The following is a 26,432-nucleotide window of genomic DNA, read 5'->3' as shown; positions in this document are numbered from 1 at the left end:
ATCTGAGGGAAATACCTACCGCCGCTGTGCTGCATCATCCCTTCCTCTTTGGTGAAATACCGACGTAGCTTCAAGCGACATCAACTACATCAACCGCATTTCTTAACGCTTCCGCTTAGCGATCTACAAGGGTATGTATATGCAATCTCTCCTCTCATAGTTGTTCATCTCCTAGATCGATCTTGGTGAGCGTAGGAATTTTTTTGTTTCCCATGCAATGTTCCCCAACACCATCTTCCTGGAGCCCATCAAGGAGGACGTTGACACCCTGGTGCACATCCTCAATGAATTTGGACACATCACTGGCCGGGTCACAAATGTTCACAAGAGTATGGTTAGCCCTATCAGATGCTCCTAGATTGATCTTGATGTTGTGTTGGCAAACTCCCCGGGGGTGATCACCTTCCCGATGAAATACTTGGGGCTGCCTCTCTCCGTCCATCGTGTTAGAGCCATCAAAATTTAGACTTTTCTCGACAAAATGTGCACCAAGTTATGTGATGGAAGAGGGGCAACATCACTATGGCTAGTTGAAATACTTACGTCTAGTTGATCCTCACCTCTCAAGCTATCCACCACAAACCACCACCTCATCCCTCTGCATATGAAGAAAGGTGTTCTGTTAGATATCACTAAGATCGCAAGGGCGTTCCTTTTGGCTTTCACAAACAAGGTCAATGGAGGAAAATGCAAAATGAAATAGGAGACCGTGTGCAGGCCAACGTCCTTTGGGTGGTCTGGGCATCCTGGAGACAAATTCTCCCGTGCCCTTAGGTTGCACTGTCCTTGGTGGGAGTGGAAGGACCCAGGTAGAGCTTGGGTCGGGCTAGTACACCTTGTGACGATAAAGGAATGGATATTTTCAACAAGGTCACTTCCATCACCCTTGGCGACGGGATGACGGCCAAGTTCTAGCACTCGCGTGCCTAGATGGGATCAAGACCAAGGATATTACACCATCCATTTCAGCATCTCCCGGTTCACAAAAGGTCGCGTCCAAAAATCTTTGCAAAAATGATTATTGGGTTCGTCTCATTGACACTACCAAGGTGACCTCTGTGCAACACATTATCGAATTTGTGGCTCTCGAGATAGATTCTCAGAGGTTTCGGGTGATAGGATTTTTTTGGTTCCCCGGCCCTTCCTGCGCCCCAGCCCTTCCTGCGCCGTTGGCCATTCTGGCCGCGGCGGCCACCAGCCCTCGTCCCTACCCGCCGGGCAGGAGCGCCACCCACCCTCCTTGCGCCATGCGCTCCGCCTCCCCCGCTGGGTCGGCGCGCTCCTCGCACTCCCACAGCAGCGCTGGATTTGGCTGGGGCATCCCTGCGTCCGTGGCCGCTCCTGTTAGATCCGCCGGTCCGTCGGATGGGCTGGTCTCTCTGCGGCCTCGTCTCGCGTCAACGGCGTGCCCCGCTCCTCCGCCGCGTTTCCTGCTGCGGGGCGAGTGCTCCAAGGACGCTCCACCCTCTCCTCCTGCGGTCCGTGCGGAGCGCCCCCGTTCTGGGAAAGGCAGGCTCAAGTCCATTGTGGTTGTGCCATCCCCTCCACCCTCTCCTTCCTCTTCTGTCGATGGAGACGGGTGGACGGCGATCAAATCCAAGAAGCAGCACCGCGCCAGCAAGAACCCTGTAGGCGCTCCTAGGCGCTCCAGGTCGGGGCGGTCCGGCCGGCGCCCCGCCATTAATGCCTCGAGCGGTCGCGCTGCCTTCTTAAGCCGCTTCGATGGGCTGTGCTTCCGCTGTCTCGGCACCCGCCACCGTAGAGTAGACTGCAGAGATCCCCTGCATTGCATCATTTGCAAGCAGCTGGGGCACTTCGGCCGCGAATGCCCGCAGAATCCAAGGTTCAAAAGTAGAGTTCCAGCGCAGCTCCCCACTCGCGGCCCGGTCAGAGACAGGCTCCGCTTCCCCACCCCGCCGCCGGCCGCCATGGATCGCCAAGCCTACCACACCGACTCGTCTCGTCGCCCCCGCTCCAGCCACAAGGTCATCATCGCCACGCCGGCCATTGAGCACCAGGAGTTCCTCCTCCGTAAGCATGCGCTGGTGCTCACGGCGGCAGTGTCCCAGCACGCCGCCAACCCCATGGTGGTGGGCTGGGCCATCGAAGAGCAGCTACACACGCCTTCCCACCTGCTGCGCGTCACCAGCCATGACCCAGAGGACTTCTTCGTCCACTTCGAGCTTTCGGCGCACAAGGAGAACGCAGTCCGCCGCGGGCATGTCAAGGTGGACGGCGTCGTGTTCGCGATCAAGGGCTGGCACGAGGACCACCATGACGTGCCAGACGACTGCAAGCTCCACGTCCGCGTGGTCATCGAGAGGATTCCCATGCAGCTCTGGTCGTTGGAGGGCGCCGTCGAAGTGCTGGGCGACCTCTGCATCATGGACCGCCTCGACAACCGCACCCACGAGCGCGGGCACACCAGGTCGTTTGCCTGCTGGGTGTGGGTCTCCGACGTCGCGCACATCCCCACCAAGCGTACCATCTGGCGCGCGGCGCGGGCCGGGTGGAGGCCATGCTTGGTTTCTCGCCGCCGAGCCGCCAAGTCGCGCCGCCCCCCGGCGTCAAGTGCCGTGATCTGCTAGTGCACATGGACCGAATCGAGGACTGGACCCCGCAATCCCCGCGCTCGTCCCGTTCTCGTCAAAGCGGCCTCCCCTCCTCGGAGTCCGACGACGACGCCCCCTTCCCGGCGATCTACCCGGGGATTTGGACCAGGCATGTTGAGGACGGCCAAGGGTGCCGCAGGCCGGAGACGGTGGCCTCCTTTGGTTGCCAGGGCCTGCAGTTCGGGAACGGAAGGCGCGACCGCGACGACCACGACGACAGCCGCGTCGGCAGGCGTTCCTGGAAAGACACCCTGCTGGGCCGGAGTCTCAGCCGCGAGGCCGCCGCAAGCAAGAAGGCACCGCCTAGGCATAGGAGCCGCACGCCGGTGAGACGCCGGCACGGGGCGGGCTGCCGCAAGGACGACGTCGTGCTCCGGGCCACTCCTCCTTAGCCACTCCGTCGCCCGCCTCCTCCACCGCCTGCCCTGCCTCCTCAAGCCCCTACGTCGGCCCGCACATCCCTCGACCCGGTCACAGACTTCTTCAACGATGGCGCAGGCGAGCTGGCTCCTCCGCAGCGCGCTGACTGCATGCTGATGGAGCTCGAGGAGGTGGTCGAGGGCGCACTGGCCGCCCCTCTGGAGTTTCAAGACGGTCAAGGCGACGGTCAATTTGGGGCCCACCCGCGGCCCACCCCCGAGTCGCCGTCTGGCGGGGCCCTGCCCTCTCACATGCGCCCCAACCTCGTCAGCGTAGCCTGCCGCGCCCCTACACCGGCCGTGAACATCGCGGTGCAACTTGGCGCCGTCACGCAGCAGGTCCTCGAGCTTCAGCTGGAGGGGGGACCGGCGACGCCCCGGCAGCTCTTCCGCAACATCGCTCCCCCTTCTCCCCGCCCCGGTGCCACCGCCCCTGCCGGCCTCCCGCCGCTCCTCTGTGCCACCAAAGACGAGGGCGCCCTCAGCGCCAACCAGGCAGAGTGCGCGGCAGGCGGCCATAAACAGCCCCGCCCCCGTGGCGCGACGCGCCTCTCTGCGATTGGTGCAGGAGCTGGGTGGACTCGGCCCCAAGGAGAGGATGACCATGGAGGCGGCCGAGGCGCTCGTGCGGTGTTTCAAGGAACCGCTCTCGGAGGACGACATCACCTGCATTGCAAAGCTTTCCAAGCTCAACGTGGATGCCCTGCGCGCCATGGCCGGCCTCGCTGGCCCTGATGGCGCGACCGGAGTTCAAGTGTGATCATGTTAGAGATGCTCTGTAGTTTTAGGACTAGTCTCCGGTGCCGTCTAGCCTTAAGCCAGATTGAGTTAGGTTTCTTTCAAATGTTGTCTGTTAGGATCAGTAGATTTGCTTGTCGTCGGCATGTTTTGGGTGCTACTGGTGGTTGCCGACGCGCTCCGGTCCGGCTGGATGTGTGTAATCGTTTGCTCACTTTCATCATTAGTAGCTTTGGTTCCCGGAGAATTCACCTGTTCCTAAATGACTGACGACACATGCGGTTTCATGAGTTGGAACGTGAGAGGGCTCAACTCGCCGGCGAGGAGAGCCACGGTTAGTGAGCTAGTTAGTGCCCTGCGCCCGACGATCCTCTGCCTACAGGAGACAAAGATCGACACTTGGCCCCCCAGCTTGGTGCGTGACATTGGTGGGCGCGCTCTGGACAGCTGCGCTGTCCTACCAGCGATCGGCACCCGCGGTGGTGCGACCATCTTCTGGGATTCCACCATCGCTAGCATTGCCACGCATAGCATTGGGCTCTTCTCCATCACGGCGATTGTCACGCTGCTGCGCTCTGGCACATCGTTTTGGCTAACAACGGTCTACGGACCGGCTGATGAAGCAAGAAAAGATGTCTTCCTACTCGAGCTTGCTGCAGCTGCTCCTCCCCCCGGCCATCCATGGGTGATCAATGGTGATTTTAACATCATATACGAAGCTAGAGATAAGAACAACTCCAACCTCAACAGGCGGCTCATGGGAAAGTTTAGAGCAACGATAGATCAGGCCGGCCTAAGGGAGATAAAGTGCAAAAACAGGAGATTTACATGGAGCAATGAGCGCCAAAACCCTATGTTAGTGAGCATCGACAAATTTTTCTGCAACATGGACTGGGAGGCCCTATTCCCAAACCACACTTTGACTGCGGCATCCACGGCTTGCTCGGATCACTGCCTGCTCCTGCATGCAAACGCCGCCTCGCCTCGTCGCAAAGCCAGATTCAGATTTGAGAGCTTCTGGCCTCGCTTCCCCCGTTTCCAGGAAACGGTGGCTCGGGCCTGGGAGAGGCCTGTCAACCATGACTGCCCGTTTGTGAGGTTTAAGACCAAGCTTCAGAGAACCGCTTCTGACCTGAAGATATGGGGAAAGACTCTGTTCAGTGATGCAAAACTTCAGTTCCACTTGGCATCCGAGGTGGTGCTCCATTTTGACGTGGCCCAGGAGAGAAGAGTTCTGACCCAATCTGAATTTCACCTCAGGAAGCTGCTCAAGTTGAAGATCGTTGGCCTCGCGGCACTGGAGCGTGCCAGGAAAAGACAGGCCTCCCGTGTTACATGGCTGAAGGCTGGCGATGCCAAAACTGCTTTCTTTCAGGCCAAAATCAGCTCGCGAAGACGGAAAAATTCCATTCAACAGCTGCAAGGGGATGACCTGATCGCCACAACCCATGAAGACAAGGCGAAGATGATTCAGGAGCACTTCCAGTAGCTATTGGGGACAAGGAAAACCAGAGAATGCACGATCAACCTGCTGGTGCTGGACAGCAGTGGCCTTGACAATCCTTTCACCGAGGCTGAAATCTGGGCGGCTGTGTGTAGGGATGGCAATTTTATCCATGGATCTGGATACCCATGGATACCCGACCCGGTTGGGCAAGGGTATGGAGCACATTTCTGCCCATGGGTCCGTGGATATGGATACCCACGAACAGCTGGGTTGGGCACGGTTATAGTTTGTGCTCCATGGATATGCAATGGATACCCATATGACATGTGGGGCCATATGCCAGTGACAGTAGAAAGAACGAATCAATGGGAAATGGCAGACAATATGCAACTGGTGTCATAAGCTATATGCTGCAAAATCAACCTCTGGTATGTCACACTTAATGACTCATCGTATTACTTGTTGCCTACTTATGCATGTAGCTTATGTTGACATTTGTGAGTGAATGATGTTGAGTTAATTTGATCTTTGGGAAGGCTTCATGCTGACTTTTCTATGTCCATGGAGCTCCATGGGTATGTGGGTATCCAGCGGGTTTGGGCATGGGCACAAGTTGTGCCCATGGATAATTTGATGGATGGGAAGAGGGTAGGAAGATGGGTCATGGGTTGGATTTGGACCAGCTCCACCCGCCCCAAACCCAACCCATTGCCATCCCTAGCTGTGTGCTCGTCGCCGGCGGAGAAGCCCCCGGGGCCAGATGGGTTCTCTGGCTCCTTCTACAAAGCTTGTTGGCTGACGATCAAGGACGATCTTGTGACTGTTTTCAACAAGTTCCACCACCTGGCTGCTGGGGATTTTGCGTCGCTGAACAGAGCGCTGATTGCTTTGCTCCCAAAGAAGGATGGGGCAGTCACAGTGGGAGACTTCCGGCCAATTAGCTTAATACATTCCGTGGTGAAGCTGATTGCCAAAGTCCTCTCCCTGCGCCTGTCAAAAGTCATCGATCAGCTCATCTCCCCTTCCCAAAGTGCCTTCCAAAAGAAGAAGGGAATAAATGACAGCTACCTCTTCGTTTAGAACATGGTGAGGATGCTCCACCGCAAGCACAAGCCGGCACTTCTTCTGAAGCTGGACATAGCAAAAGCGTTTGACAGCGTCTCCTGGGAGTATCTTATGGAGTTAATGCAACGACTCGGTTTCCCACCGCGGTGGAGAGATTGGGTGGCGCTGCTCCTCTCCTCGGCTTCCTCAACCTGTCTCCTCAACGGCGCAGAGGGAGCCATCATCCAGCACCAGCGTGGCTTACGGCAAGGCGATCCGCTGTCCCCTCTCCTCTTTATCCTTGCGATAGATCCTCTTCACCGCTTGATCGCCGCGGCCACGCGAGCCGGCGCCCTCGCCCCGCTCCCAACGGGTGTGGTAGGGCTGTGGGTCAGCTTATATGCGGATGACGCTGTCGTTTTCGTCAACCCAAGTAGACAGGATGTGGATGGGCTCATGGAGCTGTTGCAGGGTTTTGGCAAAGCGACGGGGCTGAACCTGAACCGGGCGAAATCGACCGTGGCACCCATCAGGTTCTCTGGCATCGACCTGCAACACGTTTTGTAGAATTTTGGCGGGCAGATCGTGGGCTTCCCCATTATATATCTCGGCATCTCGGTGTTTCTAGGCAGGATTAGCCTAGTCTATCTGCAATACCTCCTAGACAGGATTAGAGCCAGACTAGCGGGATGGAAGGGTCGCCTGATGCCACTCTCGGGGTGCCGTGTGCTGGTCAGGTGCGTGCCCTCCGCGCTCCCGGCATTTGCACTTGCAGTTCTTCGGGCTCCGGCAAAATTCTTCAAGGAAGTCGACAAGGCCTGCAGGCGGTTCCTATGGGCGCAGGACGATGGGCTCGCCGGAGGCAAGTGCAAGGTCCGGTGGCAGGTGGTCGCGTCTCCGACTGATCGCGGGGGGCTGGGCGTGCCGGACCTGCAGCGCTTCGCTAGAGCCCTGCGCCTCCGCTGGTTGTGGATGGCATGGACACACCCAGACCGGCCTTGGGCGGGGCTAGGATCGCCGTGCGACGACAAGGATCGGGCGCTCTTCGCGTCGGCAACTACCGTGGCCGTGCGCAGCGGGCGACAAGCCACCTTCTGGCACTGCAATTGGCTCGGCGGTCGCCCGCTCAAGCTCCAATTCCCGGACATATTCAGGCGCTCCATCCGCAAGAACCGAGTGTTGCCGATGCGCTTCTGGGGGATAGATTGATACTCGACCTTCAGCTCGGCGAAATCAACGACACAATCATGCTGCAGTGCATCCATCTGTCTAGGGCGATTAGAGAGGCAGAAATCACGCTGCAGCCGGACATCACCGACGAGATCGCTTGGACGGGGGGCGGCGGTAGCTCTGAATACTCCGCCAGCTCCGCCTACGCCATCCAGTTCTCCGACCGCCCTACGACCTCTTTCAAGCCACTGATCTGGAAGACGTGGGCGCCGGGGCATGTCAAGATGTTCTGCTGGCTTCTCCACCATGATAAGCTGTGGTGCAACGACCGACTTCAACGTCGAGGATGGGAGAACAGATACTTCTGCGCCCTGTGCTCCAGAAGCCTAGAATCATCGGTGCACTTATTCTGGGAATGCCCGTTCGCGCGGAGAGTTTGGACGCAGGCGGCGTCCTGAAGAAGTTGCGAGGCTCTAAGGCCAGACGTGGAGACAAGCAGGAGATCCACCACTGAGATCGTCACCTCCATGGTGCTTCGGTCTCCTCCGGCCGCTCGGCGAGGGGTGCAATCCTTGATGGGAATGACTCTCTGGCGATTTTGGCTTAAACGCAATGCATGCACTTTCAGAGGCGCCACGCCGCGAGTTTCAGATGTAATTAGCGAGATTAGGAGCGATTTGGAGCAATGGCGTTTGGCCGGAGCGGCATGTCCCGAGACCCCGTTTGGGGATTTGGTCGTGAGATAGTTCCCTAGATGTACAAGGGGAGGATCTGTTTCCTCCTCTGTTTTCTTCCTGGTCACTTGACCAAATTCTTGCAACTCTCCTCTTCTAAATCAATGAAAAGCCAGTGAAATGCTGGGTCTTTCAAAAAAAAAAAATTGTGGCTCTCTAGGAGAGGATGGCCTCCGTTCAGCTGCATGATCACACTCCTGACGCAATCGTCAGGACGCTCAATATCTCCGGCGTCTATGATGCCGCCTTGTCATACCGGGCCCAGTTTGACGACCTTGCTCCTACAACTACGAACCCGTTGGTGTCGAACAACGGGGGCCCTCCTAAATGAAAGATGTTTCCATGGCTTGTGCTTCGAGATATAATATGGACAACTGACAGACTGCAACGCCAGGGTTGGCCAAATTGGGGTGATTGTCAACTTTGCAAAGTCCATGGAGAGTCGGCCGCACACATGCTCTTCACTTGCCGGTACTCCATGCGCATTTGGAGGATGATTCCATCCTGGCTTGTCTTGGAAGGCCTCCTGGAGCGTTCTTACGTTGGCCAAAGAGTGGTGGGCCTCCTTGTGCCTTCCTGGAGGCAGACGACGCCGGGCTATGTCCTCCCTTCTCCTGCTCATGGTATGGGAAATTTGGAACGAGCGCAGTACTCGTGTCCTCCATGCGGTCTCCTCCATGCCTTATGCTGTTTTTGCTGAAATCAAACAGGAGGCTTCCCTCTCGGTTTTGGCCGGTGCTAAGAACTTGAGACTTTTATGCCGTGAGAGTAGTCTCAGTTGTTTGGCACATGTGCCCTTGTTTTCTTTGCTGTAAAACTCCTTAATTAATCTGATGAGGCAAAGCTGTTTCAAAAAAAATATGTGCCCACACCCAAACAGTGGGGTGTCTCCACGTTACGAAATTCAGAAAACAGATTCACAGCAATCTAGCCAGCAGTGTTCGCTGGAGCATGTCCTTAGTTCCAGAAACTGCACTGATCAGTGTATTCAGACTAGAGCAGAAAAACAGCGTGTAAAGAGCAATCTTCATGGCAGTGTTATTATCGGGATCTCAGAGAATCTTTCCCGCTTTCAGAATTTTACACCCCAAAGGAGCAAGAACAAATATGCCTGCAATTTCTGTCAGAAATAGTTGGCATGCTGAATGTTATTAGTTATGAATCGCAATAACAACATTTGTGCTGAGCGCTGACTGAGCACTGCAAAGTTACTGACTGAGTTCCAGGGCCCAAGTGTGTCATCTTACTATCGTCAGGAAGACAGGAATTCGGAATATTAAAACGTTACTGACAATTGCTAGCCATTTTGGTAGCTAAGTACAAAGTTTACAGCTTCATTTTGGTGATTACTGAATCCTGTTAAAAACCCGTGCATGTTTATTTTTCATAATAAGCCTCTCTGAACTATGATGGATCTACTTAAGAGTAAATTGCTAAATAGAATACCACAAATGAATCGTGCTGTTGCACATAACCAACAAACAGGATTAGAAAGGGGGACACAAAGTGCTCAACTCTCACAGCAGGAGCCACCAAATCAGTGTTCATGTCAGATGCTTCATCTAAGAGAAATGCAGAATGAAAACTAGTGTCTGCTCAAACAAGACAGCGAAAGAAAAAGAAGGCAGCTTATGTTCAAATCCTGAAAACAATGTAATGTGCAGAAGCTAGTTTTCTTGTTGTAGCGCTGTTGGATAAAATCTGAATTTTGTTCATACGTTACAAATTCATTTTCCTACTCCTTTGCCAGCACTCAAAACAACACAACTAGAAGCACTATCAGCAGCTCACAACATTACTGGCAAGAACCACTGCCTTTTCATTTATACGAAGTGCATCATCATCCAGAAAAGAAATGGAAGATCATCAACCCATAGCAAGAACCCCTACAGGTAAATGCTTCATCCAGGAAGCACCACAGAGATGAATGCCAGAAGAGCAACACTCGAACAGTTGGAGGCAACGATCCCAGCAGTTCTGAATCATAGAACCGCGAGTAACACTCAAAACAGTGCAAGTTTTAGCTAGCAGAAGAAACACAAGAGCTGATAAGTTTTCTCGACCTATATCAATCTATATGTAAAAGTAGGCGTCTAGTTCTGCTGTCATTGTGTCCGAGGCGGCCAAAATTCTGAGGAGTTGAACTGTCAGGACTCCTGCTCCGTTCTTTCTCTACTCTGCGTGGACATCCGGGTATCGCAGCCTACCATAGGCTGAATAAGCAGAAATAATGAGTCAGTTAGGCATCAGACCATTAATCAATGGCAAGAACAAGTAGTCAAAACCTGAAACAATATAATTTGCAAGGAACTAAACTTTTATGCACTATCTATAGTAGGATACTATCGATCTGAATTTTCTTATCAAGTTAGAAACTTAGTATCTTCTCTGCAAAGATGAAACGAGACAACTGAACTTGATTTGGCTTTTTAGGTTCCATAATTTCTACTCCCTCCGTTCCATATTAGTCGTCGCTGATTTAGTACAAAGTTGTACTAAACCAGCGACGAGTAATATGGAACGGAGGGAGTACTAGCGGCAAAATATTATGAAAATGATGAACTGAATTATCTGAATCAAGAAAAGAAATGTGGAACTAGTAGTTTCGACTAGCTTCAGAGTTCAGACCATCTTTTACCATGTGTACACAGACTGATACATCCACATGGCATTGGCACCTACTATTCCCATGCAACTACTTTTACCTTCCTACAAGATTACATCAGTGTCAGAAAAGTCCCAAGCCCTAACAAAACCTATCATAATATCCTTTTTCCAAGCACGATCAGACTAACACTCACTAAAGTAACACTCTAAATATTTCTTTTGAATTTTAGGACTCTAAATATCATGTTCATGCAGTAAGCAATATCAAATCTAACATCTGCACGAAAGAGATTCAAGACCACCAGTACATTTCTCGGCAAGGAAGATCACTAGGAAGCAAACCAGTAATGTAAATCTCAAAGTTTTACAAAATAAAATAAAATGACAAGACCGATAATAGTACAACTCATGTACAAAAACGGACAATAATATAGCTCATGTGCAGAAACTAGATTTAATTTAGATTCTAGGAACCTGAATTTTGCTCACAGGTTATTCAACACAAGTGAAATAGGCTCAATGCGTAAAACGGATACCACAATCTTCTTTGTTAAGGCTGAAAAGACATTTAATTAACTGATTCGTCTATTTCAGTTCCATAGTTTTTACTTGGGACAGAATAGCACCAAATAGAGGAACTAAATTATCTGAATCAAGGACAGTAGTATGAAACCAACACTTTCCATATCAAGGTTGCTGTGAAATGAACAATAAACTGCAAGGCAACAACAGCTGCAGACAATTCCAAACACCTAAAAGTTTCAGTTAACTGTTTTTCAGACTACAACAATTTCAGTAAACAGTTTGTCAGACCATAACAGTTTAAGTAAACTGATTTTGAAGCACAAGCAGATTAACACCCACTGAAACAAACACCTAAATCTGTACACTGTGCGTAACAAATTCAGTCAAAGACTACCATTAGGAAGTTGGGAGATGGAGAGTAGCTCTCACCAGGGGTCCTGGACAGGCACAGGACAATCTGGAGGGTCTCGCCGTTGCGTCCGTGGGGCAGGTTGACGACGAGCGGGATCAAACGCCCGTAGCGGCCCGCTCGGACGCACATGACTATGTCGAAGGGGAGGATGTCGGGGTGGGGGTGGCGGTGGGGGCCGATGCGGCTGTACAGCTCGTTCCTCAGCTCGTACACGGACCTCCCCGTGAAATGGAACTCGGACCAGCCGTCCTCGGCGAAGCCCCCCTCGGCGCTCGCTCGCACGAACCGGATCAGCCGCCGCACCCCTCGCTCGCGTCCCAGCATGTCGGGGAGCTCTCGGGGTCTGCGGCCCTGCAGTCGAGTCGCAGAAAACCATGGTTATTTTTTATCAAGAAGCAGAGTTGGCAACCAACATCAAGAACTGCACAAATTCGGCAAGAACAGAGCCAGAGATTTCTCTCAGGCGAACTCACCAGAGTCGGAGGAGCTAGGCCTAGCGGACTGTTCGGGTCTCTGAGAGGGATAGGCTCGACGGTCCAGTACATCATGGTGCTGACGTTGTTGATGCCGTCGACGGTGACGTTCTTCAAGCGTAGGTACTTGCCGGTGTACTTCCCGTTGGCGCGGAGGTAGCGGCCGCCGGCGTTGCGGAGCAGGACGTCGTCCCTGAATCCCGTCTCGGCGGCCAGCCACATGACGGCCTGCAACTGCGGCTGGTCGTAGTCGCGCTGCTCGGCGCGGAAGCCGATGTGGCCGGGCGGCGCCCGCGTGGCCGTGGCGGCGAGGTAGCGGCCGTTGGCGGCGTTGTAGAGGAGCAGGTACGGCTCGGGCGCGTCGCCTTGGTGGATGTGCACCGCCCAGGCCGCCCTCAGCGCCGCGCGGCGGCGGTGGAGGGAGACGCTCTTCCCGTCGATGTTGGCGTGGAGGTACTTGCCGTGCACGCGGCTCCGCAGCCACACGTACTGCCTGTCGTGGAACTTGTCCATCGGTCGCCGGCGGTGGGCGCTGCTGCGCGGTGGCGGGAGGAGGGGTTTCTTGGGGCTCCGGCGAGCTCTGTCTGTTGGCTGTTGGTTGAGGCGGTTACGCCGGGCGCCAACGCCAAGGCGGGGTATTTGAAGGTGCCTGACACTGACACCATCGCAGTTTTTTTTTTTTGAGTAACGACACCATCGCTGTTCAGCCAGGGCTTTGGGTTTCGGGCCTGCGGGCCGTTTCCTCGGCCCGGCCCACACTCCCGAGCGCCACCTCTCCTCCGATTCCCGAACAGACGCGTGGTGGCGGCGGCCGGCAGCGCCCCCCCCTCCACGCTGCCCCTCCGCGCCGGCGCGGCGAAGAACCGGCCGGCGGCACTGCTTCTCTCCTTGCCCTGCCCCGGCACGCCGCACGCACGCCTGGCACCAGCGAAGCGAGGCAGCGCAACGACGGCGGGGAGGCAAACCACTCGGGGAGACTGCTTGCTGCTGCTCGCCCGCTCGCCATCCTCTGCTTTGTGCTAAGCCTGTGTGCTGCGTGTGCGTGTGCGTGCGTGACACCTTTTATTTATTTATTTTTGATCTGGCCTGCGTGACACCTGCTGCCTGCTTGTCTGTGTGGTGTTTGTTCTAGCCCGATTTGATATCAATTACTCAAAAATATATATTTACGTTTCACTTTGTTTTTTGTGGTTGTGGTGATGTGGAGTTACCCCGTTGTTGTAAAATTGTGTGATGCGAAGTACATGGATCTTGTCGTTGGGGAGCCATTCATGTTTCGACATGACGGTTTAGCTATTGAATGTTCCATGAGTGTTTATGGGTTGTCTCGGACTATCTTGGCAACGATAATATCATTGATTCTGCTGCTAAGATAGCCATGGTGTCTAGTTCTCTTGTGTCACTATTCTAGATGTCAACAATTAAGGGCATCCCCGCTAGGTGATCATTCTTGCTTCCCATCTCCCTTAGCAAAAGCGCCCCCGTTACCCACCTCGTATCCCGACATCGGGGCCCTTTTCTTCGCGTCTTTGACACTTGACGCGTGTTAGGTCCCCATGGGGAGACCCGCCCCGGTAGTGATACACGTGCGTACACTTGGAGGCTTGAGATCAGAAGTGAAAAAATAGAGACGACATGATGACATCATTGACGGGGACTTGGGTAGCTCTTTATTGAGGGTGGGTAGGGAAGCAACGGGTAGTATGGAAGGGCCAATGGCGTAGCTTGAGAGGACTAGGCATCATGCTTTGGGAGGGAAAGGAAAAGGGGAAGTAGTGGCCAGCGACGACATATGGATGCGAAGTGTGACTATGTGTGAGCTTCATTTAACTATTTGTGGTGTGTTTTATAGTGTCCTTGCAGAGCTAGTAGAGTTAGCATTCGACGAATCTGGATCTCTTCGACCAAAGTGCCACTGTTCAGGTGGTTTATCACATCTGCCTCTTTTTATCTTCTCAATGGTCGTAAAGTCAGAGGAAGCACTCCCCCCTCACCCCTTCGTTTTATATAAGGTCTAACTAATATTTTTGTCAATTTCGCTATATTTGCTCACATTATGCTTAGGGAAAGCAACCACCTTAATTACCTACTATGCAACACACTCATGCACATGTGCTAGCTTGGCCATGTGATGAGTGTACGAGGGTCCGCACCCATTGGTAAGTGCAACCTTCAATTATGTTTTGATTTTCTTATCAGATGGGAAATAAATAATATGAAAAATAATAGAGTCAGCGACAATTAATATGGATTGGAGGGACTATGTGATTATAGGTCGTCGGTTCGAATCCCATTTTCCCTAGAAAAATCTACAATGGTACAAGAGTTTTTGGAGTTGGGCCCATCGAAATGAAAGGGAGGGAGTATGCTGATATGTCCTTCTGTCAAAGGCTTTATGCTTCTTCAATCTTAAGTTGGCATCATCTTCATCTGAATTTCTGACGTGTCAGAGGTGCTTTTCATGCATGTTTCGAGTTAAGACCTAGGGCGAGATGCTAGCGACCTCGCTAGGACCCATGGCAAAAACTGTGATATCAGCTAACATCATAATCAACATGTAGGATCATCATGATATACACTATCATCATTATCCCATCCTCGAGGGTGGGCGATTGGTGAGGTCTTAGGACATCTTCAACGTCGGCCCTAAAAAATGGAAACACTATTTATCCCACGGATGCGGATACGGGAGCCAGCCATCCAACCCTGTCCCCTAAACATATGTCCCTATTTTTTTCTTGATCCACAATACTCAAAATAATAGCATATCAAATCTTAGATGAGTTAAAATATTCAAGTGTGACAGTAGTTCAAATGTAAAATAGTTCAAACATGAATTCAACTCGCATATATGTTCTAGTTGTCTCCTTTAACGTCCACAGATACTCAATCAGATCTTCCTTAAGCTACTCATGAGTTGATCGATGCCGAATTTTTGTTGATGCATTTGGACAAACTCATCAAATGTGACAGGATTCTAATTTTGAAGTTGCATAACCCATGTTCTCAAATTCGAAAACCCCGACGGCATCTTCACCCTCACCCTTCATGATCATGTTGTGCATGATCACACAACATGTCATCACCTCCCACCAAGTCTCTAAATCCCATTGTTTAGCAGGTCCACAAACAACGACAAAACGGATTTGGAGCACTTCAAATGCCCTATCCAAATGCACTTAAACAAGCTTCTGCATGCTCCGCGTCTACAAGGACCGCCTGCATCATTACCATTTCATCCGCATAATCCTCCTTGTCGGATAGTCATCAGATGACTCAACATAGTTCTCATGATGCACTCCATGTCTTATCCATTGCTTCAAAGGGAGAAAAAATATCAAAAATTTAGCATGGGCATCTCACCACACACTTGCGGGGCATGGCGACCCCCACAGACGACATCTGTAGGGGAGGATGGTACATGTGTGACGGACAAACGATAGGTGTGGAACGATGGCATAGGCAAAGCTACATGCCGAAGGTGTGGAGGTCATGCGAGGGCTTGGCGGGCGGGCGGCTTGGTACAGTGGTGACGGCGTCCAGGGGGGAAGTGGATGCAGAGAAATGGGAAAGGGATGGAGACACGGGGTCCGGGTGTGGTTTTGGGTGGGCCGGGGGTGTCGGAGTCATACGTGATGGAGGTCCAGACTCCCACCAAGCCCCCCTAGTTTGCTTCTGGTTTGTGAGAAAGCAAACATGCGGAGTGGTCCATGGACCGATGCTGGATGACGTTATATGGAAAACCGCGCCCGGACAACTCGGTTCAGACGTTTGCGGGTGTCGTGGATTTGTCACGTCAGATGTCCTTAGTGTCGGGACTTAGTCGCGAGGCCAACGCATCTATGTGGTAGCTTGAGAGGGGTTGAGCGGAATCGAGAGACGCAACACAAGACAGGGATTTAGACAGCTTCGGGCCCCGGGAAACATCATCCGGTAAAAACCCTACATGCTGTTTGAGGCTAGATCTCATTATCATCACGAGGGATTCGCCGTAAACCGGCTCTCCTCTAATTGTGTCTAGCCCTAGATTATTGTTTGCTTGTAGCCTCTAGCTTCTCCCCTCTTTGGGGAGCCCTGCCCCTCCTTATATATGTTGAAGGGGCGGGTTACATGTGGAGTCCTATTAGGATTAGAACTAATCTCCCTTCTAATACAAACCGGATACAAGTCCGGGTCTTCCTTGTAAAGTAAATATTCCTCACGCCTTTTCTCTTAAACCGGCCCACCATAGCATGATCCGGCCTTCCATAAACCGCCCGTTGGGCCACCGGGTCTTGTCGCTCCTCTGACCCGCCTGCCGGATTACCAATGAACCGTAAACCGCCATGTCCAAGTGGGTCGTCAGTGAATCGCCAAACTCTAGCCGGGTCATACATCCGGCGGTTTATACCGCGGGGTATATCCCCGACATTAGCCCCCAGTTTAATTTGGATTCATCCATGTTAAACTGATCTGCAACAAGAACAAATTTGTCGGGTTGTGCTCCGGTTTAAATATTCTTGTAGACCGGAACTTGATCATCCTTAAATCCTTGTCATTTCTTCCTTCCAAGTTAATAACCATCTTCATAATCAATTTGCTTGCAGAAGATATTTGTAAATAAAGAATCCATTTGAATCGGCCTTCAATGCTTTGACTTGACAAAAATATTAGTCTCTGAAATATTCAACTGATATCCAGCCGGCTTGAAGATGTAAAACTTGCCGGTTTATGATTACCACCATTGTCTGGTTATAAAAACTGATAATTCCGGGTCATGATTGTTGCCAACACCGGTTCATGATTGTTGCTAATGCCGGTTCATGATTATTGATGACGCCGGGTTACAGTCACAGGGTCATAATGATTGGTGACGCCGGGTTAATCCAGTTTGCTCAAAACAGAGAATTTGAAAATAGTTCTTCAATAATAATATAATACCTGTAGCCCCCAAGTCTTGAGCAGAACAAAGTGATGGCTTAAGACTTGCTTCAATATAAATACTGCCACTTAAGAAGAAATCCATGTTGTTCATCCCAGTGACTAGTAAAAACTGAATACTCCATACTATGTAGCCCCCAAGTGCCGGGTTATCATGCTTACAGCAACCTGGGACTTGCAATTGTCTTATACTCATAAAAACTTCAACTGTTGACAAGAGCAATTGGTAGCCCCCAAGGGCCGACTCATTATAATGTGATGAGTCGGGTCTTCAATAATATGAGCAGAAAATTACTTTGCATTAGCCCCAAGTGTCATGGTGCATGCTTGCAGCGACATGAGACTTGCATGTAATCTCAATTTGAATAATGTAGCCCCCAAGTGCCGGGTCGTGAGCCTGCAGCGACTCGGGACTATTCCTTCCATTATAGAATAAATCATATCCTTTGATAAAATAATAACTGTTGCGCTAAAGCGACTTTGAAAACTCAATAATACCGGTTACTAGTAACCATAAAAATCCAGCCATGTTGGCTATTCAAGATAATATAATCCGGTATGAAAAATTCATCCAATATCATAATGAAAATTCAGTCAAATTTGGCTATTTGAATAATATAACCCAATCATTTATAAGCGCATGATTCCAATGGCGCAATCCAAATATATACTGGCGACGTATAGTCCAAAGCCAGGCCGGTTTAATAAACTCCGGATAATTTCCCATTATATACCGGCGACTTATCGTCTTAAAGCCAGGCCGGTTTAATAAACACCGGATAATTTATCATCATGCTTTATTCAACCTGTCTCTGCATACAACAAGTTTAAAGTGTCCTGGCGGTTTACCGCCGGACGGGTCATAATGCCCAACATATAACCCAAGTTTATAATCAAGGCTGCACTTAAGAATAATCAATGAAATATGTCATACCTGTGATATTGAATCACATCATTGGTTTACCAATTTTTTGTAGTAAGAGTGATAATCCCCAATCTTGAGTAATGATAACTCCTTTCATACTGTGCCGGTTGATGATAAACCGTACCGGGTTGTGATAAACACCGGTTTAACCATATATAATACTGGCGACTCGTAGTCAAACCAGACCGGGCTGATAGTCTCCGGATTATAACTTGATCCTGTATTGACAACTTGTAATTGAAAGTCAAGCCGGGTTAATGAACGCCGGTTTACTCCATAATAGGATGGTAATAGAAAATCAAAACCGGGCAGATAGTCTCCGGATTAAGATTTGACCGTGTTCCGCCAATTTGTATTTGAGAGTCGAACCGGATTAACAACGTTGTTGGTTTAAAAAACGCAACAAAAATCAAATAACAGTTATGAAAAATATGGAAGCAAAAGCAATGATAAAAACCGTTTGCAAAAATATGCTATACTGAGCTGATCAGATGGTATTACCATGGTCGGACAGGACCAAGCCCCCAATAGGAGTGACAATGATTCAAGTCAGCCAGGTCCCCAAATGATTCGTGGCATATATGCCAGATCAAGAGGCGTGGCAATGGTTCGGATTCGACAGCGGGCGAATTGAGGGTCCACTCTGAACATGTCCTTAGACATGACAATGGTGAACGTTAGGAAGTTTGTACCTAGTCCGAAAAGAAAAGTTTATACCTGGAGTAGAAATTGGACCGCAGTTCCTACATTCCATCATAATAAAAGAGAAAAAAAGTATTCATTGCCTTAGTCGTGTTTGTCTTCAATGATTGATGCAGAGACCAAGGGTTATCGTCCTTTTTCTAGAAAGAAGTTGACTTTGTGTTTCAACAATAAATTAATTTTATACTTTCTGCCTGTGCCGATCTCGACATCCTGCTGAGCGTGTTCTGTGAGAACTCCTATCAAAGAAAGATCAATCATCTCCATCCAAGTTTATGCTAATGGTTCTTCAGAGATACGAGCTAGTAAAATTGTGCATCATAGGAACTTGGAATTAACAACACTGCTGTAAAGAAAAACTAACCACATATTGTTTATGAGTAAACCACATCTTGATCATCATCTTGTGCTTGTGTATGTCAGCGCGTGTGCAAGCTACGTAGTTACAAGGACAATATATGTGCCCAAATAGTATGGTGCCTCCGCATTATGAATTCGGAAAATAGATTCACAAAAATCTACTCCCTCTGTTCCTAAATATAAGTCTTTTTAGAGATTTCAATAAGGACTATCAGCCTACAGGTCTGAGGGCCGTTTTCTCGGCCTGGCCAACACTTCAGAGCCTCTCTATATTCCTCCCGCACACAGGCCCGCACGGGTTCCATCCTTTTCCCGAGCAGATACGCCGCGGTGGCGGCCGTGGTCGGCAGCACCTCTCCTTCCCTTCATCAGCGAGCCTCTCCCTCCATCGTTGTGGCCACGAAGCGGCTGGCAGCACTGCTCCCTTGTTGCATTGTTCCAGTGAGCGCACGTACCCTGCCACGACCAGCCGGCGCGACGACACCGAGGTGAGGGAACCACCATCAGATCGGCGAGACTGCGAGGATTTGTTGTTTGCTGTTGCTCACTAGCGCTTGGAAGGAAGTGTTGGTCTGCCATGAGATTCACCCGGTGTTTTAGTTGCGCTGCGCGTTGCCCTCTACTCACAATGATGTGTGCGTTGTGCTGAATGACAACACGACGCCTGCTGGTGGTGTCTCACTTTTTAGTGTTTCACTTTGATCTCTTCAATGTTAATTACTCAACTTTACCTCTCATTTTTTACTTAACTTCTTAGTGGTTCAATTCTTTGTTGTTTCACTTTTTGTGAGAACAAACCTTTCATTTATTTTTATTATATTTTTTTAAAAGAAGCCCTAGCTGAGCGAGGCGATGCGCCACACAGTTCCTTGATCGACGGATCATGGAGATGACATGTTGATTATCCCTCTATAGTAGGTGTTTAATCTCCTTAACAATCGCTGCATTGGCTGATCAATCTAGATCTCATCTCATGATAGTTAGTCGGTAGTTCAGAATCGGTCTCAATGATGAGCGCTCAGACACCATTCCTGAGCAAGGCTAATTCCTTCTATGCATGCCAAAAGTTCAGCTTCCAAAGGACTGTCGCAATTATGAAGATGTTTGCAAGAGGAGAGTACAATTGAACCGCTGTCATCCCTGAGGATCATGTTGGCTCCTCCCCAAGGATGGAGCCGGCGTGGGCGAGCTGGGACCATGGCCCCCCTTCCTCCCATGGCAAACTTTTTCCCGAAAACATTGCCCCGCCCCTCAATATTTCTCTTTCCCATTGGACCCCTTTAGTAAGATTCCTGCCTCCGTCCGTGCACCTACTATGCTAGCTTCAGCGTTGAAACCACCATCCATGTTCAGCTTGTTGCTTAGTTCGAATGTCTGACACATTGTAATTGTGGCAGCGACACAATAAGATTCTCTCGGCTCCATTTGTGTATCTGTGGTGTGATATTGGTTCTAGTGCCGCCATGGTGCTCGTACAATTAGATTTCGACAAATCAAGATCTCTAGATCATGTAATATTTTGTTTAGGTGCTTATCTCGTCCGCCACTTTGTCTTCTCTATAGCGATAAAGGTGGAGGAAGCAAAAATTTCTATTATACTTTTTCTGCAAGACTTTATGTTTCTTCAATATTTAGTTGGTATCATTTTCGGTATGAGATTTTGGACACACCAGAGGGGTTTCTTCTGTTTGTTCAAGTTAAGACCTTGGCTGAGATGGTAATGCTACATATGTGTTCGGTGGTGATGCTAGAACCCATGGCATCTGGTGAGCATGCATTTGGATGTCTTAGACACTGTAGGACTATTGCCTAAAACTGAAAAAAGGCTTTTCGGCAAATTTGTGTGTAAGGTGACATCATAGGCTACACATAGTGTTGCTTTTGTATACATTGTAAACATTGTTTTTCGTGTTTCTGTTCCAACTACCATACCATCTTTGATGGTGTACGCTTGATGAGATCTTGGAAAAAATTAGTTGACTGTTCCTAGTTTCTATAGAAGTCATGCATAAATCGTGGAGTGTAGGAATTTTGTATCCAAAGTAGTGAAAATTCGGCCACTACCCTACATTCTATCTGAAGATCCAAATAATAAAAACCATTTGCGGTGTTGGTGAGTTTGGTTTTCAACCTTAGATTGATCTTATAATTTCTCTAAAGACCAATAAGAACTTAAGAAGTGATCGACTTTTCTCGAAACAATGTTTTTTTCCAAAGGCTTGCTTCTCAAGCGCAAACTTCTCGCTGGCTCTAGGGATCCAGTTGGCCTCTGTAGCCGCATTCCGAGATTCTATTGTGTTTACACTCTACGGTCCAATAGAATTGAATCACGTACTAAAGTGTAATAGGCAAAATGCCCGCTTCGTCTCCAAAATAAATCTTCTCTTTAGCCTTCATTTTTTTTCTTGAAGCCTCCATGGAGTTGGAACAACTATATATGTTCTTTAGAAAAAATGAACACGTATATTCAGTATATGTTGTTTAGATAAACGTTTCCAATTGAGATTAGTTCACTTTTCAATACTCAACTTACCACTTTGCTCTCAACCATGAACTAGAAAACTAGTTAATGCACACATCCAACTTGTCAATCCGTTAAAGAATCAATCTCAAGCTTGGTTGACACCAGTTGTCACTAATGAGGCTGGTTTTCACCTTCTTGACTGGCCTATTAGTGTTGTAACGTCACACCTCCTTACATGTAGGACCCACCTAGAGAAAAATGGTATGTTCGTACCAATACCACATCAATTTTAGTTGCGATGTTTATACAACAACCATAGTAAATAGTAACAACACATATTACTGACTCTCCAAACACATATGCAATATAATTTAAATCATAGCATCTTATACATGATATCCCGTACAATACTTTGAAGGAAGTTTAAGTAATACTTGTATACTAGTAGGAACAAATTTCACTAGCCCCTACTACGACGACAACATCATATAATTCTCACAACATACTATTACTAACTCCTTTTCTTCAAGAAAGACAACTCCAAACTAGAATATATTGTTCATGGTGACAAATGGACTTGAAGGAGTTTGCAAATCAAAACTTGGATTTTGGTTATCAGCGCCAATTGTAGATTGCAAGGCGAGTGCTTGCCAGAAATTAAAGCTATTCTCCATTTTCCATGGGCCAGCATCATCGAGCTCCACGTTGTTGATGCTATAGCGTTGGCTTCCTGACCCTTTGCTCTGTAGCCTCATGAAGTACTTCTGTGCATGGCTCGAAATCTGGGCTGGAGTCCTACTAGTGACGAAGTACTTTGATATGTCCTTCCATTTTCCACGACCACATGCACTCAACCCATGGAGAAAGAGCCTAGAATAACCATGTTCAAGATGAACTAGTTAGGTTAATTATTTCAAGGACATATTGATTATTAATATATTGGTGAAAAAAATGCAATAGTTGGAGTATTAAAACTTGTAACCAAATATTAACCCTTGTGCTAGTAAAGGACATCTCTCTTTATCTTTTACGATGTTATAATATAATAGGTGATAATAGGTGATTATAAATAAATAAGGAATTTCATAACTACCATGGTCATATATTGATAATAGATATAAATAGACCATGATAATACTTGCAATAGTAGTTTCATTCTTTACTATGAATATATAATTAACTACTCCATCTTTAATTGTAAGGACAAGCGTCGGTGGTATTAACTTATTAATGGAAGCACAATAATGAAATAAAGTTGGTTGTTCACAAACGAAATATATACATCTTCGTACTATTGTTTCTGGTAAATGTGAAATGGGCACTATGAGTACAACAAAAATAAAAAAACAAACCTCCGATTCATGATAATGAAAACCCACATAATGGTCAATAATATGCTTTCTACTAAAATACACCCGACATCTCCAAGAGAATAATCAAAATGAAATAATTTTTTAAATCCCATGGAAAATTAGGAAGGATGAAACATGAATAACCTGTGTTCCTCTATGGTCCAAAACCCCTTGGCACGTGGTGCAAGCACTGGTTGAGGGATGCACATCTTATTCTCCAACACCACCTTGTTCTCCTCCACCATCAGCACCTCTCCTTGTATCTCCATGGTTCGCATACTCTCCAATGGACGACCAAACAAAATACCCATTCCTTCCATGGCAACCTCCTTTTGCAATCCAAAGTTTTTATTCACAAGGCCATCCACAGTGTAAATGACACCATGGTCACTATTGGTACCATTGTACTCCTTCTCTGGACACTGCAACATATGCATATCTGTAACAAGATCATGATACAAGTCTGTTACCTGTTGCATGGACTTCCTAGGGAACCATGCTTTGAGATTGGCCACAATATCATGCTTCTTGTCCTTCTCATGGCTGGTAACATCATTGTTGTAGTAGTTGTTGAGACGATCAATGATTGATCTTGCCCCCTCTACCTCAGAGGGGTTCCACTCCTGGTTGACTCTTTGATTCATGGAGGAAATTTGAGGCTTTTTCAGGGAAAACTTATGGGAGTTGGATAAAACTATGAGAGGTATGATACCGAAAGATTGTTTGTATGGAGAGGGTGACCAGGAGGGTACGATATTTATAGCATCACCATATAGCAAATCTTTTTCTGATGGTAAAACATGATTAAAAGACTATAAATGCTAGTGACATGTATCTTCTGTATGAAATATTATATCTGATTTATGACATATCGAGACTACCAATTTCATATCTAATTTATTGCCAATATAGTTTTGGCGGATAATGAATGCATATTTCAATTGTACTTATAATTCTTTTCCCAAAATATATATACCTACGTCACATATACGATCCATTAAGTGCTATATAATCAAAGCGTATCTTGCTATAAGTCGTGATATTACACACACTATTTTGACTTGCCATGTGACAGTGTAGAAGGTCAAACACTGACATCAGAGTCTTGATCTTGTCTATCTTCTAAAGGATGTTCTAAAGAATCTATAAATGGCACAAATTATATATATATTTCTCCACTCGATATTTCTTCTACGCGCACATCAATTTAATGGACACCACGAAAAATTACGATTCAGATATACATATGGTTGACCGGCGAATGATCGCATGGGTGTATGATTCAAGAAAGTTAAGTCATGGGCAGAGACTAGTCTTTGCATTAAATTCAATGATTTAATCCACATGATTGTGTCAAATTTCCTTTGTTGCTAAAAAATCAACTATTACATATGATCATCTCTCAAATATAATACGGATTTCCTTGATTCCCAAACAAAGCCTCGATATGAACAAGGCTTTCTTATGTAACCATGATGGCTTCTTTCATAAAAGATACTAATATGCAATTATTATGTTGCACCATACTACGTGGAGGAAAAAAGATTGGATAGGTTTTCAAAAGAAAAGAAAATTACATAACCACCATGATCGGTACTATGACTTTCACCATTGCTCACAACTTCCCCATGATAGACCCACCTTATATAGGTGATGGACATACATTGATGTGTATTTACGTCATCTATTGGAGATGCTATTAGAATTCCACTCAGGTTAACGTTGCCTCTCTTGTCCTGCTTCAGCCTTGCCGTCATACAACTCACCGGAGCTGCTCCAACGACGAAGCCCTCCATCGCAGCGGAGCATTACCCCGGGCTCCATGTCTAGACGCCTAAGATCTTCTTCCCCTCCTCCGACAGCCAAATCAGTCGGAGCTTCCTCACCGACCAACCCAATCACGCTGAGATCGACATGGCTTCGCCAAAGAGGTTGTACACTTGTTGCATTGCTTTTTTACTCTACATGTTATATATATATATTATCCACTGAGCACACGTAGTAACGTGAAATACGATTAGTTTCTACTACTATATGACAAGCAGTGAGGTACCAGGCAACTTAGCTATCCGTGATGGACTCTCTTGAACTCCATCATTATTTATCTCTACGCGTTTGAACTGTGCATTTGTAGATGGGCCTGGGAGTTGAGCTAGTAGGGCAGTGGCCTGGGTCCAAAGTAGTAGAAGTAGCACAAAAACATTTTTTGAGTGTAGGCTTTTCCCTGCTCAAGCCTGCCTACTAGAATTGCCAGTGCTTGAAAGGAAAAGTGAAGGAAAAACATAGATATTGGAAAGTTTCCTATGGTACTACTATTCATGCATTTGGTTGAAAGGAATGGAGTAAAGGAAAACTGTAGGATTTGTTCCTTTAGTGTCTCCTTGAAATAAAAATCGTAGGAATTTTAATATCCACTTGTTCTTCTTTTCAAATTCCTATTCATGAAGCACAAGACTAAGAGATAGTAGCATAATAGAATTATAGCCGTACATTTTCTTGTGGTTTGACTTAATCTCACCATGCTTCTTTGCATCTGTGATCTTCCAATTCTCGTGAACCAAACACCCAGATTGGCAGAAATCCTGTGTTTTTAAATTCTCTGTTTTGCACGTACATTCCTATCCTATTATTGTGTATTTCCTATCCCTGCGTTGTTAGAATCCTCCAATTCAAACGAGCCCTTACAGAATTACTTCTCTTACATATGGTTGTCAAAGAAAACCTTGTGTGGTTTGTCCCGCTCCTGTTGCGCCGTTGTCCACCCTAGCTCAGCTGCTCCAACAACACAAGGGTCCATCACAGCAGGGATCCAACCTCTAGTCTGTCTTTCGCCGCCTCAGATCTTCTTCCCTGCTGCCGGCAGTCACGACAACTGCATTACCATCATTAACCGAGCAGATGACCTCGAGGACTACACGGGTTCCCAAGAGAGGTCGCACTCTTTCGTGTCTGCTTACGTTATGCATCGCTTAATATTACATGCTACTTTATCATCCTGTTCATTGATTAGACTCTGAGTTAGCTCCAAACTAATGCTCAAACTTGAGTTTTTAAATGGTTGTGGGGTACATATTGGTGCCGCAATCAATAGCATCTATCTACTATCTGGTTAGTCTCTGGTATCTACTATGAGTTTCATGTTGGGTGGGAAACAAACAGTAAAGAAGACATTATCTGTATTTCTTAACTGAAGCCATTATCTGCCTGCTATCATTGGTTTTGGGTCTATCCATAGGTTGCTACCATCATTCTGGATTTCTGCATGCACTCCTTACATAATCTCACTATGTTTTATTCCTATGCATGTCAGTTATTGTACACAATGGAACTGAACATGTAGAGCAAAAGAGACGAGCCTTGTGTGGCAATAAAATTTCATGCAGACGTCGCTCCATGGTGGGCGCAAAGGCAGCCCCCCTCCACACATTTCGGATTGTAATCAAGAGGAAGATATCTGTTCTAAGGGGGATTTAGAAGGAGAAGACCACTCCTATTTACCCCCTGAGGTCTTCGCTCTAACTTGGCATG

General features: G+C 48.1%; 2 protein-coding genes across 2 annotated transcripts; both read right to left on the bottom strand.

Moving 5' to 3' along the window:
• Positions 1–10,007: 10,007 nt before the first annotated feature.
• Positions 10,008–12,694, bottom strand: LOC119333147. Its single transcript, XM_037606149.1, has 3 exons — positions 12,182–12,694; positions 11,726–12,059; positions 10,008–10,377 (listed from the first exon to the last, which is right to left on the bottom strand). The coding sequence occupies exons 1-3, from the start codon at positions 12,692–12,694 to the stop codon at positions 10,337–10,339; spliced, it is 888 nt and encodes a 295-aa protein (XP_037462046.1). The 3' UTR covers positions 10,008–10,336.
• A 9,211-nt stretch (positions 12,695–21,905) lies between these two features.
• LOC119334412 lies at positions 21,906–23,604 on the bottom strand. Its single transcript, XM_037606987.1, has 2 exons — positions 23,049–23,604; positions 21,906–22,422 (listed from the first exon to the last, which is right to left on the bottom strand). Exons 1-2 carry the CDS (start codon positions 23,546–23,548, stop codon positions 22,098–22,100), a joined length of 825 nt encoding a protein of 274 aa, XP_037462884.1. The 5' UTR covers positions 23,549–23,604; the 3' UTR covers positions 21,906–22,097.
• Positions 23,605–26,432: the final 2,828 nt, after the last annotated feature.

Source organism: Triticum dicoccoides, chromosome 7A (genome assembly GCF_002162155.2).
Source record: "Triticum dicoccoides isolate Atlit2015 ecotype Zavitan chromosome 7A, WEW_v2.0, whole genome shotgun sequence".
Taxonomy (NCBI): domain Eukaryota; kingdom Viridiplantae; phylum Streptophyta; class Magnoliopsida; order Poales; family Poaceae; genus Triticum; species Triticum dicoccoides.
Note: the sequence above shows the minus strand (reverse complement) of the source record. Positions and strands in the feature narration are given on the sequence as shown.

Excerpts from the sequence above, each read along its gene's own strand:
- LOC119333147 (XM_037606149.1), bottom strand. The coding sequence starts at position 12,694 with ATGGACAAGTTCCACGACAGGCAGTACGTGTGGCTGCGGAGCCGCGTG. Across the intron at positions 12,060-12,181 it reads GCCTAGCTCCTCCGACTCTG|GGCCGCAGACCCCGAGAGCT; the intron begins GTGAGTTCGCCT and ends ACTCGACTGCAG. Across the intron at positions 10,378-11,725 it reads GTGCCTGTCCAGGACCCCTG|CCTATGGTAGGCTGCGATAC; the intron begins GTGAGAGCTACT and ends CTGCTTATTCAG.
- LOC119334412 (XM_037606987.1), bottom strand. The coding sequence starts at position 23,548 with ATGAATCAAAGAGTCAACCAGGAGTGGAACCCCTCTGAGGTAGAGGGG. Across the intron at positions 22,423-23,048 it reads TGGACCATAGAGGAACACAG|GCTCTTTCTCCATGGGTTGA; the intron begins GTTATTCATGTT and ends TGGTTATTCTAG.